Source organism: Pristis pectinata, chromosome 9, assembly GCF_009764475.1.
Source record: "Pristis pectinata isolate sPriPec2 chromosome 9, sPriPec2.1.pri, whole genome shotgun sequence".
Classification (NCBI taxonomy): Eukaryota; Metazoa; Chordata; class Chondrichthyes; order Rhinopristiformes; family Pristidae; genus Pristis; species Pristis pectinata.
In genome coordinates this window covers 97,856,287-97,872,030 of record NC_067413.1, presented here as the reverse complement: position 1 = coordinate 97,872,030, position 15,744 = coordinate 97,856,287, and the positions used below count along the sequence as shown (strand labels likewise).

Sequence of the window (15,744 nt, the reverse complement as noted above, 5' to 3'; positions counted from 1 at the left end):
AGTACCAATGTAAACTTCACTAGTTTTTTTGTATCTCTAGAAACTCCTGTATTTAAATATCTCACCAGCTTTGAGTTGCACTGTAACCTTTCTTTCTAAATTTTAGTCAATCTTTCCTTTCCTGTTTAAAAAAGAATTCTTTGTCCAATCGTGTCCTGCCAGCCATCTTTGAAATAATATGCTTTTTCTTTCCATTTGTTACAGTCATCAATTCTTAGTTAACCACGGTTGGTGGGTCCTCCTCTTGGAATCTCTTTCATTTTGGAATGCATCTATTCTGTAAGACCCATTTAACGTCTGCCACTGCATCTAAACTGCACAATCCCTTAGCCTAATTTGCCACTTCACTTTAACTATCTCTGCCTTCACACTATCACTGAACTTATTTAACTCTGAAATACCAGTCTTGGATCCATTATTTTCTCCCTCAAACTCGCAATTGCTGTTACCCAGGGGTGCCATCACTGTGAAATCGTTGTTTTTCCTCTCCTTGCACAATGTACTGTTCTAAGAAACTTCCTAAAAAAACACTGAACTCTTCACCTAAACTACTTTTGCCCATCTTACTTTTCTGTTCAAATGTAATTAAAATCCCCCACAATCATTGTTTAATTTATGTCTTTCTTGTGAATGCTGCTTATATGATGCCAAGTACTTGCAATGCTGTTGCAAGTAAATTTTTCATTGCACCTATGCATATGACAATAAACTCAACGACTTGAATTCTTGAAAAGAAAAAAAAATCTGGGCTATAAGAGCAATGAAAAGGGACCAACAATGTAGATCTATCAAAGAGGTGGTAGAGGCAAATGGGCCAAATATCTGCCTTCTGTGCTTCACGAATCCAAATCTACCCTATCTGCCAAAGTTTATGAAATTAACTGAACACTGTGGTTTAGCAACACTTTGATCACTTTGCACCAAAATGGACTTTGTTTTTCTTTTGTTCTAATTGTGTTCTCTCTTATAAAAATAGTGTTTTATGTTTAATTTATGTTTTTCTTGTGAATGCTGCTTGTATGATGCTATGTGCCCATGATGCTGCCACAAATATGTTTTCATTGCACCCGAGCATGAATGCGCTCGTGCATAGGACAATAAAAGCGACTTTGATCTTCCAGGCATATAATCTAGAAACTATTACAGAGACGTGTATTCCTGCTTGTGCTGTCAATCATCTGTTTTCTTTCTAAGGCTACATGCATTCAGATACAGAACCTTTAGTTTGCTCTTTTATTTTTATTTAAAATCATCTTGCTAGCCTCATCCAGGACTTGCTCTTAGATTTGTACTCCCTGCCCCTTCTTTTCAGTTTATCATTTCCCATACTAATACCTTTCTCTAGCCTTCTCTGATTTACCACATTTACTGAACTTTCAGCTCTTGCTCCCACTATCTAATCATCTCTATGTTGCTAGTTACGTGGTTTAGGAAAGCACTCATCCCTGCAGGTACAGATCGTCTCAACAAGACATTTCCCACTTTCTCCACTACTGATGCCAGTGCCCCACAAACACATTTCTACTACAGTCTTTCAGACAAACATTCATTTCCCTAATTCTTTTTCTTCCCATGCAAATATTCACATAGCTCAGGTAATAATCCAGGGATTACCTTTAAGGTTCTGCTTCCTAATTTCGTACTTGGTTCTTCATACTGACTATGCAGAACCTCTTTTCCTGCCCCAGTATAAATATTTTGAATACACTTTAACATTAGATAGACAGGAGGCTTATGATGTTCATCCCAGAGAATGGTCTCAATGTATGCAAGGGGTGCTGGGAGCCAGGGGAAGGGAAACAAAAAAAGAAAATCAGACAAGGGCGATTATTTAAATATAACAGAAAATAATGGCCAACGATAACTGTGAAACTCCTGGCTGGCAATACAATAGAAAATAACCTAATGCAAAAAACAAGTTGCTGGAGGAACTCAGCAGCTCAGACAGCATCCGTAGAGGGAAATGGACAGTTGACAGACAGATGAATGATCTCAACCCAAAATGTTGATCATCCATTTCCCTCTATAGATGCTGCCTGACCTGCTGAGTTCCTCCAGCACCTCGTTTTTTTTTGTTGCAGATTCCAGCTTCTGTAGTCTTATATCCCCAGAAAATATCCTAATGCATAGTGGTAACAAAACAAATCAGACATATGAAATAGTCAATATGGAGCCAAAACAATGAAGAAATCCTGCCACTTCATAAAACATTATACTCATACGAGTACAAGTGTAGAAGTACACATAAGGAAATTGGCAAAAAAAGGGTAACGAGATGGATCTGGCAGGCAAGGTTAACGAAAATCCCAAGAGATTCTACAGGTATTTTAAAGAGTAAAAAGGGTAGCTAGGGAGGGATAAGGTTCCCTTAAAGACCAGCATGGCCATCCATGTGTAGAGATACAGCCAGATGGTTGAGATTTTCAATGAATATTTCTCATCAGTTTTTACTGTGTAGAAGATTATGGAAGCAAGGGAATTGAGGCAAATGTGTTTTGATGTCTTGGACCATATAGGAATTAAAAAAACGATTGACAGCTATTGACAGTCACAAAGCACACTAATGTGAATAAATCCCCAGGGCCTGACTAAGTGCATCTTTGGACCTTGTTGGAAGCTAGGGCGGAAATGGTAGTGACCCTTACAGAGATACTGGTGTCATCTTTAGAAGTTCCAGAAGATTGGAGGGTGACTAAATGTTGTACTATTATTTAAGAAGGGTAGCAAAGACAAGTCAGAGAACTACAGGCCAGTGAGCTTGACATCAGTGATGGGAAAGTTACTGGAGGGGATTCTGAGGGACAGGAGCTACCAGCATTTGGATAGACAAGGACTGACTAGGAATAGTTAGCACGTCTTTCTGCATGGGAGATCATGTCTCACCAATCTCTGAGTTTTATTTTGAAGAGGTAACCAAGAGGATTGGTGATGGCAGGACAGTGGATGTTGTCTACGTCGACTTTAGCAAGACCCCACATGCTAGATCACATGGGATCCAGGGAGAGCTAGCTAAGTGGATACATAATTGGCTTGGATGGTAGGAAAAGGGTGATGGTGGAAGGCTGTCTTTCAGACTGGAGGCCTGTGACTAGTGATGTGCCACAGGGAATGGTGTTGGGCCCATTGGTGTTCATCATTTATATAAACGATTTGGATGAGAACGTATAAGGCATGGTTAGTAAGTTTGCAGATGATACCAAAATAAGTGGTATTGTAGACAGTGAAGAAGGTTAGCGAAAATTACAAGGGGATCTTGATTAGCTAAGCAAGTGAACCGACCCTGGGGAGTGTTGCAGAACAGAGGGACCTAAGAGTACAAGTATGTGGTTCCCTGAAAGTGGCATCACAGGTAGACAGGGTGGTGAAGATGTTTGCCTTGCTGGCCTTCAACAGTCAGGGCATTGAGTATAGGAGTTGGGATGTTACGTTGCAATTGTAAAAGATGTTGGTGAGCCTGTACCTAGAGTATTGTGTCCAGTTTTGGGTACCCTGTTATAGGAAAGACATCACTAACCTGGAAAGAGTGCAAAGAAGATTTACGAGAATGTTGCCAGAACTCAGTCCCTTGATTTATAGGGAGAGGTTGGGCAAACTAGGACTTTATTCCTTGGAGCATAGGAGACTGAGGGGTGACCTTATAGAGGTGTATGAAATCATGAGGGGCATAGATAGAGTGAATGCACAAAGTCTTTTTCCTAGGGTTGGGGAATCAAAAACCAGTGTGCATAGGTTTAAGCAGAGAGGGGAAAGATTTAAAAGGGACCCAAGGAGCAACTTCTTCATGCAGTGGGTGGTGCATTTATGGAACAGCTGCCAGAGGAAGTGGTTGAGGCAGCTACAATAACAACATTTAAAAGACATTTGGACAGGTACATGGATAGGAAAGGCTTAAGAGGGATATGAGCCAAATGCAGGCAAATGGGACTAGCTTAGTTGGGCATCTTGGTCAGCATGGACAAGTTGGGCCAAAGGGCCTGTTTCAACATTGTATTACTCTCTAACTCCAAATACAAGTTATGTGATTGTACTACAAACAAACTGCTGTTGGTTGAAGGGCACAGTCAAAAACATTTGCTAATTTCATACACACAAGGTACAGCTACCATACCCACCAACAAACTAAACTTCCTCTTCACTAAATTCAGGCTCCAGACCACCCATCACCTACCCTCCAATGATCCACCACCTTTCACAACCATCCAGAGATCTTGATGGCATGAAAACAAATAATGACTTTAAGTGTGTGACACCAGGTTGCTATATCACCACCTTAAAAAAATACAGAGAAATCAAAACATCTACCAACCATTCAAATAAAACAAAAAAGGCTAATGCTGCACATGCAACCTAAGTTTTAAGATGTGACAAGCTAAATATCAGGTAAACCAGGTTTTCGTAAGATAGCAATTCACCTTCAGTTATTAATTCTTGACATTTATACGAAGCTGAATGCTTACGCTGAAGGCACCTGTCCAGCAGCAACAAGTATTTCCACAGTACAAGACCTTACGGCAGCAAATATCACCCCAAAACACTTCACAGAAACAAACAAAATTCAATAATAACGAGACGTCATGGTAGAGGCTCAAAATCTTGGTCAGAGATAGATTAGAAAGAGCGATTTAAAAGGCAGAGTGAGAGGAAGGGGTGGAGAAACGGGAGTGGGAATGCAGCTGAAAACAGGGCAATGGTGGGGCGATTAAATCCTGGGATGCTCGAGCAAGCCAGGTTCAGTGCTGGGAAACATTGCACCAAATGATTTTGCAAGCAGTTATTCCATTGTAGATGCACCTCTTTGACACCGGGATAACCAACAGTGCGGTCACCGGGCCGGTAACGACCATTTCCGAAGCCCCAGTAAATGACAGACCGCCTGTGGATTCCCTGGGAAGCAGACTGGGCCCCAACCTCCCCGCGGCCAGACCGGGGAAAGGCGAGCGCCCCACACCATCCCCGTCAGCGCTGGGGGGAGAGGTGGGTGGGGACCCGCGTCGCCCCTCCGCCGACCACGGCGGGGAGAAGAAAACCTCACCTCAAAGCGGCACCTGGTGATGCCGTTCATGGCCGCCGCCGCCCCGCGCCACTCCAACCGCCGCCTGACGTCACGCGGTTGTCCGCCCAGCCGTGTCACTGAAGGCCTCCCTCCCGCCCGCCCGCCCAGCCGGCCAGTCGGCCGCCCGCTTCCCCCTCGCCGCACCCTCGTCCCTGCGGCGAAATCACCAACAGGTCTCCTCAGGGAGGGCAAGGCTATCCCCCTTGAAGCACTTCTATAAGTTTACACACCGCCATGGCGTGACGCGACGCGTCCTGCGTGCCCGGGAAGAAAAGGCATGTGTGTTCATTGTCATTTGAATGTTCCTCAAGTTCTTTGGATATTTTCCCAAAATTCTTTAACAAAAAACAAATCTATCCCGTATATCCCTTTCTAATTTGTCTTCCTTTCCTTAGCATTATTACATTTGAACTTTCCCTTCGCGTCAAAAAAGTTATATATTAGTTGCCTTCAATTCCCTGTATATTTCATGTACTGAACACTTCATTCTTTTTTTCTACTCAGACTTTAACTCAGTTGACAAAGGACTTGTAAGGGCAAAAATCTTTAAATGTTGCTTTTATCAAGTTGTGATCACTTTGTACAGGTGAGGTTTGAAGCTGTCTTCTGATGTCTCGTTATTAGCAGTGTAGCCCTTTAAATAGCACCTGCAGGGCCTGTGTTGTCGGCTTGGTTTTCTTATGACCGCCACTTGAGGGTTGTTTACTGAATCTATGGGTCAACCTTTACTGGAAGTGCCTGGTGAAGTTCTGTGAATGGTGTGATTTGACCCAGAAATGGTCACGGATGCACTTTATTCGGTGTTAAATTGATATTTAATTACGTAGTCCTGATCACCAGACCTGGAATATCTAACAGTGAAGTGCCATCCCTACTACCTGCCACAGGAATTCACTTTGGCTATCCTAACAGCAGTTTGCATCCCACCCCAGGCGGACATAAAATTTGCACTTGATGAGCTTAACTGCTATCAATAGCCATGAAATGGTATACCCAGAGATACTGTTCATTATAGCTGGGGGCTTCAACCAGGCCAACTTCAAGACTGTGTTACCAAAATTCTAGCAATACATGTCCTGTCCCACCAGAGGCCCAAACACCCTCGACCACTGCTGCACAAACATCAGAGATGCCTATCGCTCCATCCCCTGCCTGCATTTTGGAAAATCAGACTATCAGGCTATGCTCCTTCTCCCTGCTTACAAGCAGAAACTGAACTGTGAGGATCCGGTACAGAAAGTCAAACAGTGCCAAAGAAATAACTGAACTCCTACACAACTGCCTTAAGTCAGTGGACTAGCCCATATTCAAGGACTCAGCAGCCAACCTAAACGAGTATACCACAGACTTCATCAGTAAGTGTGTAGAAGACCATGTACCAAACAATTCAATCCCCGTGCTCCCCAACTGGAAACCATGGATGAATCAAGAAATCCACTCCCTAATGAAGTCCAGGTCTGAGGCATTCAAGTTGGGTGACCCTGATTTATACAGGAAATCAAGGTACAACCTTCACAAAGCCATCAGGGATGTCAAGGGACAATACCACACCAAGCTAGGGTCCCAGACTAACCATACATTGTGGCAAGCCTTGCATGCTATAACAGACTACAAAGCCAAGTTGGGCAGTATCATTGGCAACTATGCATCCCTTCCTAATGAGCTCAATGCATTCTATGCTCATTTCAAACAGAAATTAAATGACGTCACCTACCCCAACAGCCTTTGATGCACCTGTACCAACGGTCACTGTCACAGACATCAGATTGGCCTTCCTGAGAATGAACCCATGGAAAGTAACTGACCCGGATGAAGTCCCTGGCCATGTCCTAAGATCCTAGGCGAACCAGCTGACGGGAACATTTGCAGTTATCTTTAACCTCTCCAATCTGAGGTTCCTCTCCAACCTACTCTAATCTGAGGTTCCCATCTGCTACCACAGACCACTATCATCCCAGTGCCAAAGAAAAACAAGGTAACGTACCTTAATGACTATTGCCCAGTGGCTCTGACATCCATCATCATGAAGTGCTTTGAGAAGCTGGTCATGGCACACATCAACTCCAGCCTTCCAGACAACCTTGACCTACTGCAATTTGCCTACTGCTGAAACAGGTCCACGGCTGACACCATCTCCCTGGCTCTACACTCTGTGTGACTAAGCACAGCTCCAATGCTACATACAAATTCACCAACAACACCACTGTCGTTGGACGAATCAAAGATAGCAATGAGTCAGCATACAGGAGCGAGATAGGTCTGGTTGAGTAGTGTGGCAAAATCAACCTCTTACTCAACATCAGTAAAACTAAAGAACTGATTGTTCACTTCAGGGGGATTGGTGGATCAGCATTGGAGAGGGTCAGCAGCTTTAAATTCCTGGGCATTAACATATCAGATGACCTGTCCTGGGCCCAGTGCATAGATGGAATCACAAGGAGGGTGTGCCAGTGTCTTTCTTAGAAGGTTAAGGAGGTTTGGCTTGTCACCAAACAGTCTAACAAACTTCTACAGATGCACTGTTGAAAGTATCCTACCTGGTTGCGTCATGGTCTGGTACAGCAATTTGAATGCACAGAAACATAAGAAGCTACAGAGAGTAGTGAGGTCTGCCCAATACATCATGGGTGCATCCCTCCCCACCATCGGTAGTATCTACATGAGGCACTAGCTTAAGAAGGCAACATCTATCATCAAAGCTTCCCACCATCCAGGCCATGCCATCTTCTCACAGCTACCATCAGGCAGGAGATACAGAAGCCTGAAGTCCCACACCACCACGTTCAAGAACAGCTACTTCCCTTCAACTATTCAATTCTTGAACAAACCTACACAACCCTAATCACTACCGCAGTTTAGCAACACTATGAACACTTAGCTCTACAATGAACTTTTTTTTGTTCTAATTGTGCTCTTTCTTGTATAATTTTTGTATAATTTATGTGTAATTTGTGTTTTTCATGTGAATTTTGTGTATCTGATGCCATGTGCCTATGATGCTCCTGCAAGTATACTTTTCATTGCACCTGTGCACACATGTACTTATACATAGAACATAGAACAATTACAGCACAATTCACGCCCTTCGGCCCACAAAGCTGTGCCGAACATGTTCCTACCCTAGAAATTACTAGGCTTACACATAGCCCTCTATTTTACTCAGCTCCATATACCAATCTAACAGTCTCTCGAAAGACCCTAATGTATCAGCCTCCACCACAATTTCCGGCAGCCCATTCCACGCACTCACCACTGTCTGAGTAAAAAACTTACCCCTGACATCTCCTCTATATCTACTCCCCAGCACCTTAAATCTATGTCCTCTTGTGGCCATCAATTCAGCCCTGGGGAAAAGCCTCTGACTATCTACCCTATCAATACCTCTCATCTGTATGTGACAGTAAACTCGACTTTTTGACTTTTTTTTGACTGTGTGGCCAAACTCTGCTCTAATTCCATTTACAAGTTTGCAGATGACACCACCAATGATGAGACAGAATACAGGAAAGAGATAGGGAGCCTAGTGGCATGGTGTCAAGACAACAACCTTTCCCTCAATGTCAGCAAAGTGAAGGATCTAGTCATCGATTTCAGGAAGGGGACATCAACGGTGCTGATGTGGAGATGGTTGAGAGCTTCAAGTTCCTAGGTGTAAATACCACTAACAATTTGTCCTGATCCAACCATGTTGATGCTACATCAGAAGGCTAAGCAAAATCACATGTCCCTGATGACTTTTACCAATTTTTACAGATGCAGCATTGAAAGCATCCTATCGGATGATTCACAGCTTGGTATGGCAACTGCTCTGGCAAAGATCGCAAGAAATTGCAGAGTTATGGACACAGCTCAGTCCATCACACAATCAGGCTTCCCCTCCATTGATTCCATCTACACTTCCTGCTGCCTTGGGAGAGCAACCAGCATAGTCCTGATGAAGGGTCTCAACCCAAAATGTCGACTGTTTATTTCCCTCCATAGATGCTGCCTGACCTGCTGAGTTCCTCCAGCATTTTGTGTGTATTGCTCCAGATTCCAGCATCTGCAGAATCTCTTGTGTCTCAACATAATCAAGGACCACTCCCACACCAATCTCTGCAAAAGAAGCATTTCACTGTACATGTGTTTCAATGTACAAGTGACTAATAAAGAAATCTTATCTTACCTCGTTGTGGCCCTTGCACTTTATTTGTTTACCTGCACTGCACTTTCTCTGTAGCTGCAAAACTATATTCTGCATTCTGTTTTTCTTTTTACTACCACGATGTACTATGACATGATCTGCTTGGATAACATGCAAACAAAAGCTTTTCACTGTATCTCGGTATATGTGACAATAATAAACCAATACGCCAATGGACATGTATGAGGGAACAGGTCAGGGGAAATATGTGGGGAATAGAGAAGGGGGAATTGTGATACAAATAGGGAGAACTTCACGGCAGCACTTAGTGATGATAGATGGGTAGAACTTAGAAATAAGAAGGGCTGATTATTTTAATCGGATTGTACTATAGGACCCCCATAGTGGAAATTAGAGCAGCAAATATATAGGTAGAAAGCAGATAGGTGTAGGAATAATAGGGTTGTAATAGGTGATTTTAATTTCCTTAATATTGACTGGGACTGCCATGGTGCTAAGGGATTAGATGGGACGGAATTTGTCAAGTGTGTCCAGGATAGTTTTCTCAAGAAATATGTGGATGGCCCTACTAGAGAGGGACAACACCTGACCTCCTCTAAGGAAATGAGTCTGGGAAAGTGGCTGATGTGTCAGTGAGGGAGCACTTTGGGAACAATGACTGTAATTATATTAGTTTTGAAATAGTTATGGAAAAAGAGAGGATTGGTCTACAAGTTAAAGTACTAAATTGGGGCAAGATTAATTTTGATGGCATTAGACAGGAACTTGCAAAGGTTGATTGGGAGAGGCTGTTGGCTGGTAAATGGATGTCTGGCATTAGATATATTTGGCAGATAAAATAAAGAAGAATCCTAAAAGATTCTCTAAGTATATTAAGAACAAAAGGTTAATTAGGAGAGAACAGGTCTCTTTAAGGATCAGTGTGGCCATGTATGTGTGGAGTCATGGGAGATGGGCAAGGTCTTAAATGAATACTTCTCATCTGACTCTACTTTGGAGAAGGTCATGGAAATTAGTGAGTTCAGAGAAGAGAACAGTGATATCCTGAAACATTGACATTGTGAAACAGGAGGTGTCAGCAATCTTGCGGTGCATATAGGTGGATAACTCCCCAGGGCCTGACCAAGTGCATCCTAGGATGTTATGGGAAGCAAGGAAAAAAGTTGCTCGGGCCCTGGCCAAGATTTTTGTATCTTCATTTGCCATAGGTGAGGTACCAGAAGGCCGGATGGCTTCTTTTGTGCATTTGTTTAAGGCTGCAGAGACAAGCCAAGGAACTACAGGCCAGTGAGCCTAACATCAGTAGTAGAAAAGTTATTGGAGGGGATTCTGAGAGACAGAATCTACCTGCAATTGGAAAGGCAAAGATTGATTAGAGATAGTCAACATGGCTTTATGCATGGGAAATCATGTTTCATGAATTTGAATATTTTGAAGAGGTGAGCAAGAGGATTGATGAGTGCAGGGTGGTAGACATTTGACAAGGTCCTGCATAGTGGGCTGGTCCAGAAGGTTAAATCATATGGGATGCAGGGTGAACTAGCCAAATGGAAGGAGTCAGAGGGTGGTAGTGGACAGTTGCTTTTCAGATTGGAAGCCTGTGACCAGTGGTGTGCTGCAGGGATCTGTGCTGGGTCCCCCTGTTGTTTGTCATCTACATTAACAATTTGGATGAGAATGTGGGTGGCTTGATTAGTGAGTTTGTGGGTGACACCACAATTGGTGGTGGAGTGTACAGTGAAGAAGGTTGTCTAATGATACAACAGGATCTAGATCAAGGAAGTGGGCAAAGGAATGTCAGATAGAATTTAACTCAGACACTTGGGAAATGATGCATTTTAGGAATCTAAACCAGGGCTCAACATACACAGTGATTTGCGGGATCCTGGTGAGTGTTGTAGACCAGAGAGACCAAGGGGTATAAGTACATAGTTCCCTGAAGGTGGTGACACAGACAAGGTGGTAAAGAAGGCATATGGCATGCTTGCCTTCATCAGTCAGGATACTGAATACAAAGGTTAGGATGTCGTGTCACAGCTGTACTATACATTGGTGAGACTTGGAGTATTGTGTACAGTTCTGGTTGCCATACTATATATAAGGAGGGAATTGAAAGGCTGGCCCTGTTTTTCCTGGAGCTAAGGAGACTGAGGGGTGACTTTACAGAGGTTTATAAAATTATGAGGGGCATGGGTAGGGTAGGCACAGTCTTTTTCACAGGGCAGAGGAGTCTAAAACTAAATGTCATAGGTTTAAGATGAGAGGGGAAAGATTTAAAGGGAACTTGAGAGGCATGTTTCTCACACAGAGGGTGGTGGGTGTATTGAATGAGTTGCCAAAGGAAGTAGCAGAGGTGATTACAATTACAATATTTAAAAGACGTTTGGACAGGTACATGGATAAGAAAGGTTTAGAGGGATATGGGCTAAATACAGGCAAATGGGACTAGCTCAGGTAGGCACTTTGGTTGGCTTGGACGAGTTGGGGTGAAGTGCCTGTTTCTGTGCTGTGTGACTCTATGAATAGGATTGTTCATATTTTAAAATCCAAATACACCACATCCATTGTTCTCCTGTATCTATTTCACTAGTTACATCCTCAAAGAACTTTGACAAACATGATTTCCCTTTGTTGGCATTATCTGATCCCATCGATATTGTCGAATTGTCCTATTATCAAGTGCTTTATAGTAGACTTTAGTATTTTCTCTACTCATGATATTAGGCTTTCAGTTTGGTAGTTCCTTATTTTTGCTTTCCATCCTTTCTTACAAAGTAGGGTCACATTTGCTACGCTAAATCCACAGGAGCAATTACAAAATCTACAGAAGTTTCGAAAATGTTTATCAAAATGTTCTTTATCGCTAGCCACATCTTTCAAAACTCTGGGATGTAGATCATCTGCTCGTTGGGATTTACCAACTTTTAGTCTCACCAACTTCTCTTACTGAGAAGTATTTGTGAAGGTCATGGGTCACTAACTTTTGGTCCATTTTCATTTGGTAAGTAATTAATGGGTGCTGTGCTTGTTGATGGTGTCATGATATGCACAAAATATGATTGGGAATTGATCACTGCATTTGGATGAATCGTGAAAGGAATGGGCAAGGTGTCAGAAAATGAGTGAAGACACCTCAAAATATGTGGAAAACCCAATTTTTGTGCTATTTACTGTATGTATAAAAACAAGCCCAGATGCATGGAGTTTTTTGCTATTATTTTTACAGAGTCCATGCACTCTTGAGCACTCTTTCTCATCAAAGAGAATTGTAAAAACTTTGTGCTAATTCCTACCTTTGCAAATTATTTTTTGTTTTCCATTTTTTATAATCATACCACTTGTTAAAATTTAATTGCAGTCCTTTACGTGCTCAAGTCTTATCTGCAGCCTTTGAAACACCAGCTATTATCTGCTGGATGTCCAGTAGCTATTGGATTTCTATGTGTGTACATTGAAACTCGTCCAAGAGACTTTAATGTCAGAAGCTAGCATGTCTGACCTCCACTGCTCCACTGGTTTCACTAATGAGTCCAGCAGCGGTTCGCTAATGTACCTAAACCGAGTGCTGCATGCACAACACATATTTGAACCACATATAAATCGTATTCATTTTGGGGAGTGGGATGGTGGTGTTATTTTTATTTAATTTTAATATTCTTAATTGTTAAAATTTTAATGTACCTTCACTACAGGCCGGTGAGCCTAACGTCAGTGGTGAGAAAGTTACTGGAGGGACTGGATCTACCAGCAGTTGGAAAAGCAGGAGACTGGAAAGGGATAGTCAGCATGGCTTTGTGCATGGGAAAACATGCCTCACATATTTAATTGAGTTTTTTTGAGGAGGTAAAGAAGAAGATCAACAAGGGCAAGGTGGTAGACTTTTCTAAATTGACTTTAGCAAGGCCTTTGACATGGTCCTCATGGTAGGCTAGTCTGGAAGGTTAAATCACATGGGATCCAGGGAGATCTTGCCAATTGGATACAAAATTGGCTTGGTGGAAGGAGACAGAGGGTGGTAGTGGAGGGTTGTTATTCAGATTGGAGACCTGTGACCAGTGGTGTACCACAGGGCTCAGTGCTGGGTCCATGTTTCTTTGTCATCTATATTAACGATTTGGATGACAACGTTGTTAACATGGTTAGTACGTCTGCGGATAATGGTAAGTCTGCGGATGACACTAAAATTGGTGGTATAGTGGATAGTGAAGAAAATGATCTAAGATTACAATGGGATCTAGATGAACTGGGGAAGTGAGTCAAAGATTAGCAAATGGAATTTAACTTGGAAAAGTGTAAAGTGTTGCATTTTGGTAAGTTAAACCAGGGCAGGACTTACACAGCAAATGGTAGGGTTGTGGAGAATGTTGTAGAACAGAGAGACCTGGGGGTACAGGTACATAGTTCCCTTAAAGTAGCAACGCAGGTAGACAGGGTGATGAAGAAGGCATTTGGCACATTTGCTTTCATCAGTCAGGGCATTGAGTACAGGAGTTGGAATGCCATATTGTAAGTGTACAAGTTGCTGGTGAGACCACACTTGGAGTATTGTGCAGAGTTCTGGTTGCCCATCTATAGGAAGGATGTGATTAAGGTGGACAGGGTACAGAAAAGATTCACAACAATGTTACTGGGACTGGAGGGCTTGAGTTATAGGGAGATGCTGAATAGACTGCAACTTTTTCCCTTGAGCATAGGAGGCCGAGAGGTGACCTTATAGAGGTATATATAATCATGAAGGTCATAGATAAGGTGGATGGTCACCATATTTTTCCCAGGGTGGGGAAGTCTAAAACTAGAGGGCATAGATTGAAGGTGAGGGGAAAAGATTTAAAAGGGACCTGAGGGGAAACTTTTTCACACAGTGAGTGGTGGCTATATGGAATGAGCTGCCAGAAGAAGTTGTAGAGGAGGGTACAATATTTAAAAGACATGTAGACAGGTACATAAATAGAAAAAGGTTTAGAGGCTTATGGGCCAAATGAAAGCATAGACTAGCTGGGTCAGCATGGACAAGTTTGGCTGAATGGTTCTATATCTGAATATTTTTCTTTTGTTTCTGAAGATATTATTTTGTCAAATTACTTGATTCAATTTGAATAGTTTGTAAATGTCTTTGATTATTAAAGATGTGTAAGAACTGCTCAAAAGCCTACTTGTTGCCCAGAGCTCACTCTGCCACATAGATTTGGAGGGGTGTCTGGTGAGGTGTGGTCAGATTGTTCAACCTTCCTCATCCAGTAACTGTAGGTTCAGTATGGGCAGTGGCTGAGTCCAGGACAATATGGCCCAATATTTCCCCCTGCTCCTGGATGAACACTATTCTTTGACACCTCTTTTACAGTCCAATTCTTTTTTTCAGCAAGAAGAGTACTTGTACTTTGAGAGAACATACTAGTTCTATACTAGGACATAGGAACATAAGAAAGGAAAGCAGGAGTATGTGCTTTGATCCCTCAAACTGTGCTTTGCCTTTGAATAATAAGATTAAGGATGATCTTTTACATGAGCACTCTATCCCCAAGTCCCTCAACTCCCTTACTATATAAAAATCTAGTGATCCCCGCTTTGAAAAAACTGAAGTCTGAATTTCCCAGAGCCCTGTTGGGTAGAGAATTCCATGATTCACCACCCTCCTAGTGAAAAAAATCTCTTTATATTTTGGTCCTGAATGGCCAATATTTTGAGACTCTGACGATTGGCTCTAGACACTCCATCCAGGGGAAGCATCAATTCCACATCTACCCTGTCAAGCCCCTAAAAAAATGTATATTTCAATGAGATCACTTATCATTGTTTTAAACTGAAGAGGATGCCTAGTTTTTAATCAGTGCTGGTACAACAAACCCACTATCCCTGTAATCAATGCACTTCCTCTATCGTAAGTATATCTCTTCTTAGGTAGGTAGACCAAATCCGAATATAATATGCCAGATGTGGTTTCACCAGGGTCCTATATAATTGGAGCAAGATGTATCTTGTACTCAGATGCTACATACCATTTGCATTCCTAATTGCTTGCTGTATCTGCATGTAACCTGCATGAGGAGATTCAAATCCCTCAGAAAGCTAATGCCTTTCAATTTCTCGTCATTTAAAAATTGCTCTGCCTATTTTTTTCTGCCAAAACAGTGATGTTGAAGGCTTGTTATTTACAGATGATCTATCTGTAGGAGGTGTAGATAGAGGAAGATGAACGAGAACCAAGGAGGGAGAGAAAAAAACGCATTGTGGGAACTGTGAGAATCAGAGCACAAGAGTTGTTGGAAATCTGAAATAAAAAAGTGCTGGAAATACCAAGCAGTGGTTATTAACAGCCTATTTTCAATTCAGCTTGCTACAAAACAAAGCCAATAATTGTTTCCTTATTTAAAATACAACACATTATGAATGGTGTTTTCTGTGTTTGACAGCATAATTTGCTTGAAATTATTTTTAAATCCTTACCAGGCATGGGGATTTTTGATCCAACTAAGCATCTCATCATTGATTTTAAAATATTCACTGTTATACACGTTGAATTTTGATTGCTGAAACAATACCAACCAGG

General features: G+C 42.2%; 1 protein-coding gene across 1 annotated transcript in view; it reads right to left on the bottom strand.

Moving 5' to 3' along the window:
- fbxl2 (F-box and leucine-rich repeat protein 2) overlaps positions 1-5,088 on the bottom strand; it is a 142,717-nt gene extending 137,629 nt beyond the window's left edge. The window contains exon 1 of the mRNA XM_052023033.1: positions 5,033-5,088. Coding sequence (XP_051878993.1) covers positions 5,033-5,062 — 30 coding nt within the window. The 5' untranslated portion in view covers positions 5,063-5,088. The remainder of the gene's footprint in view (positions 1-5,032) is intronic.
- Positions 5,089-15,744: the final 10,656 nt, after the last annotated feature.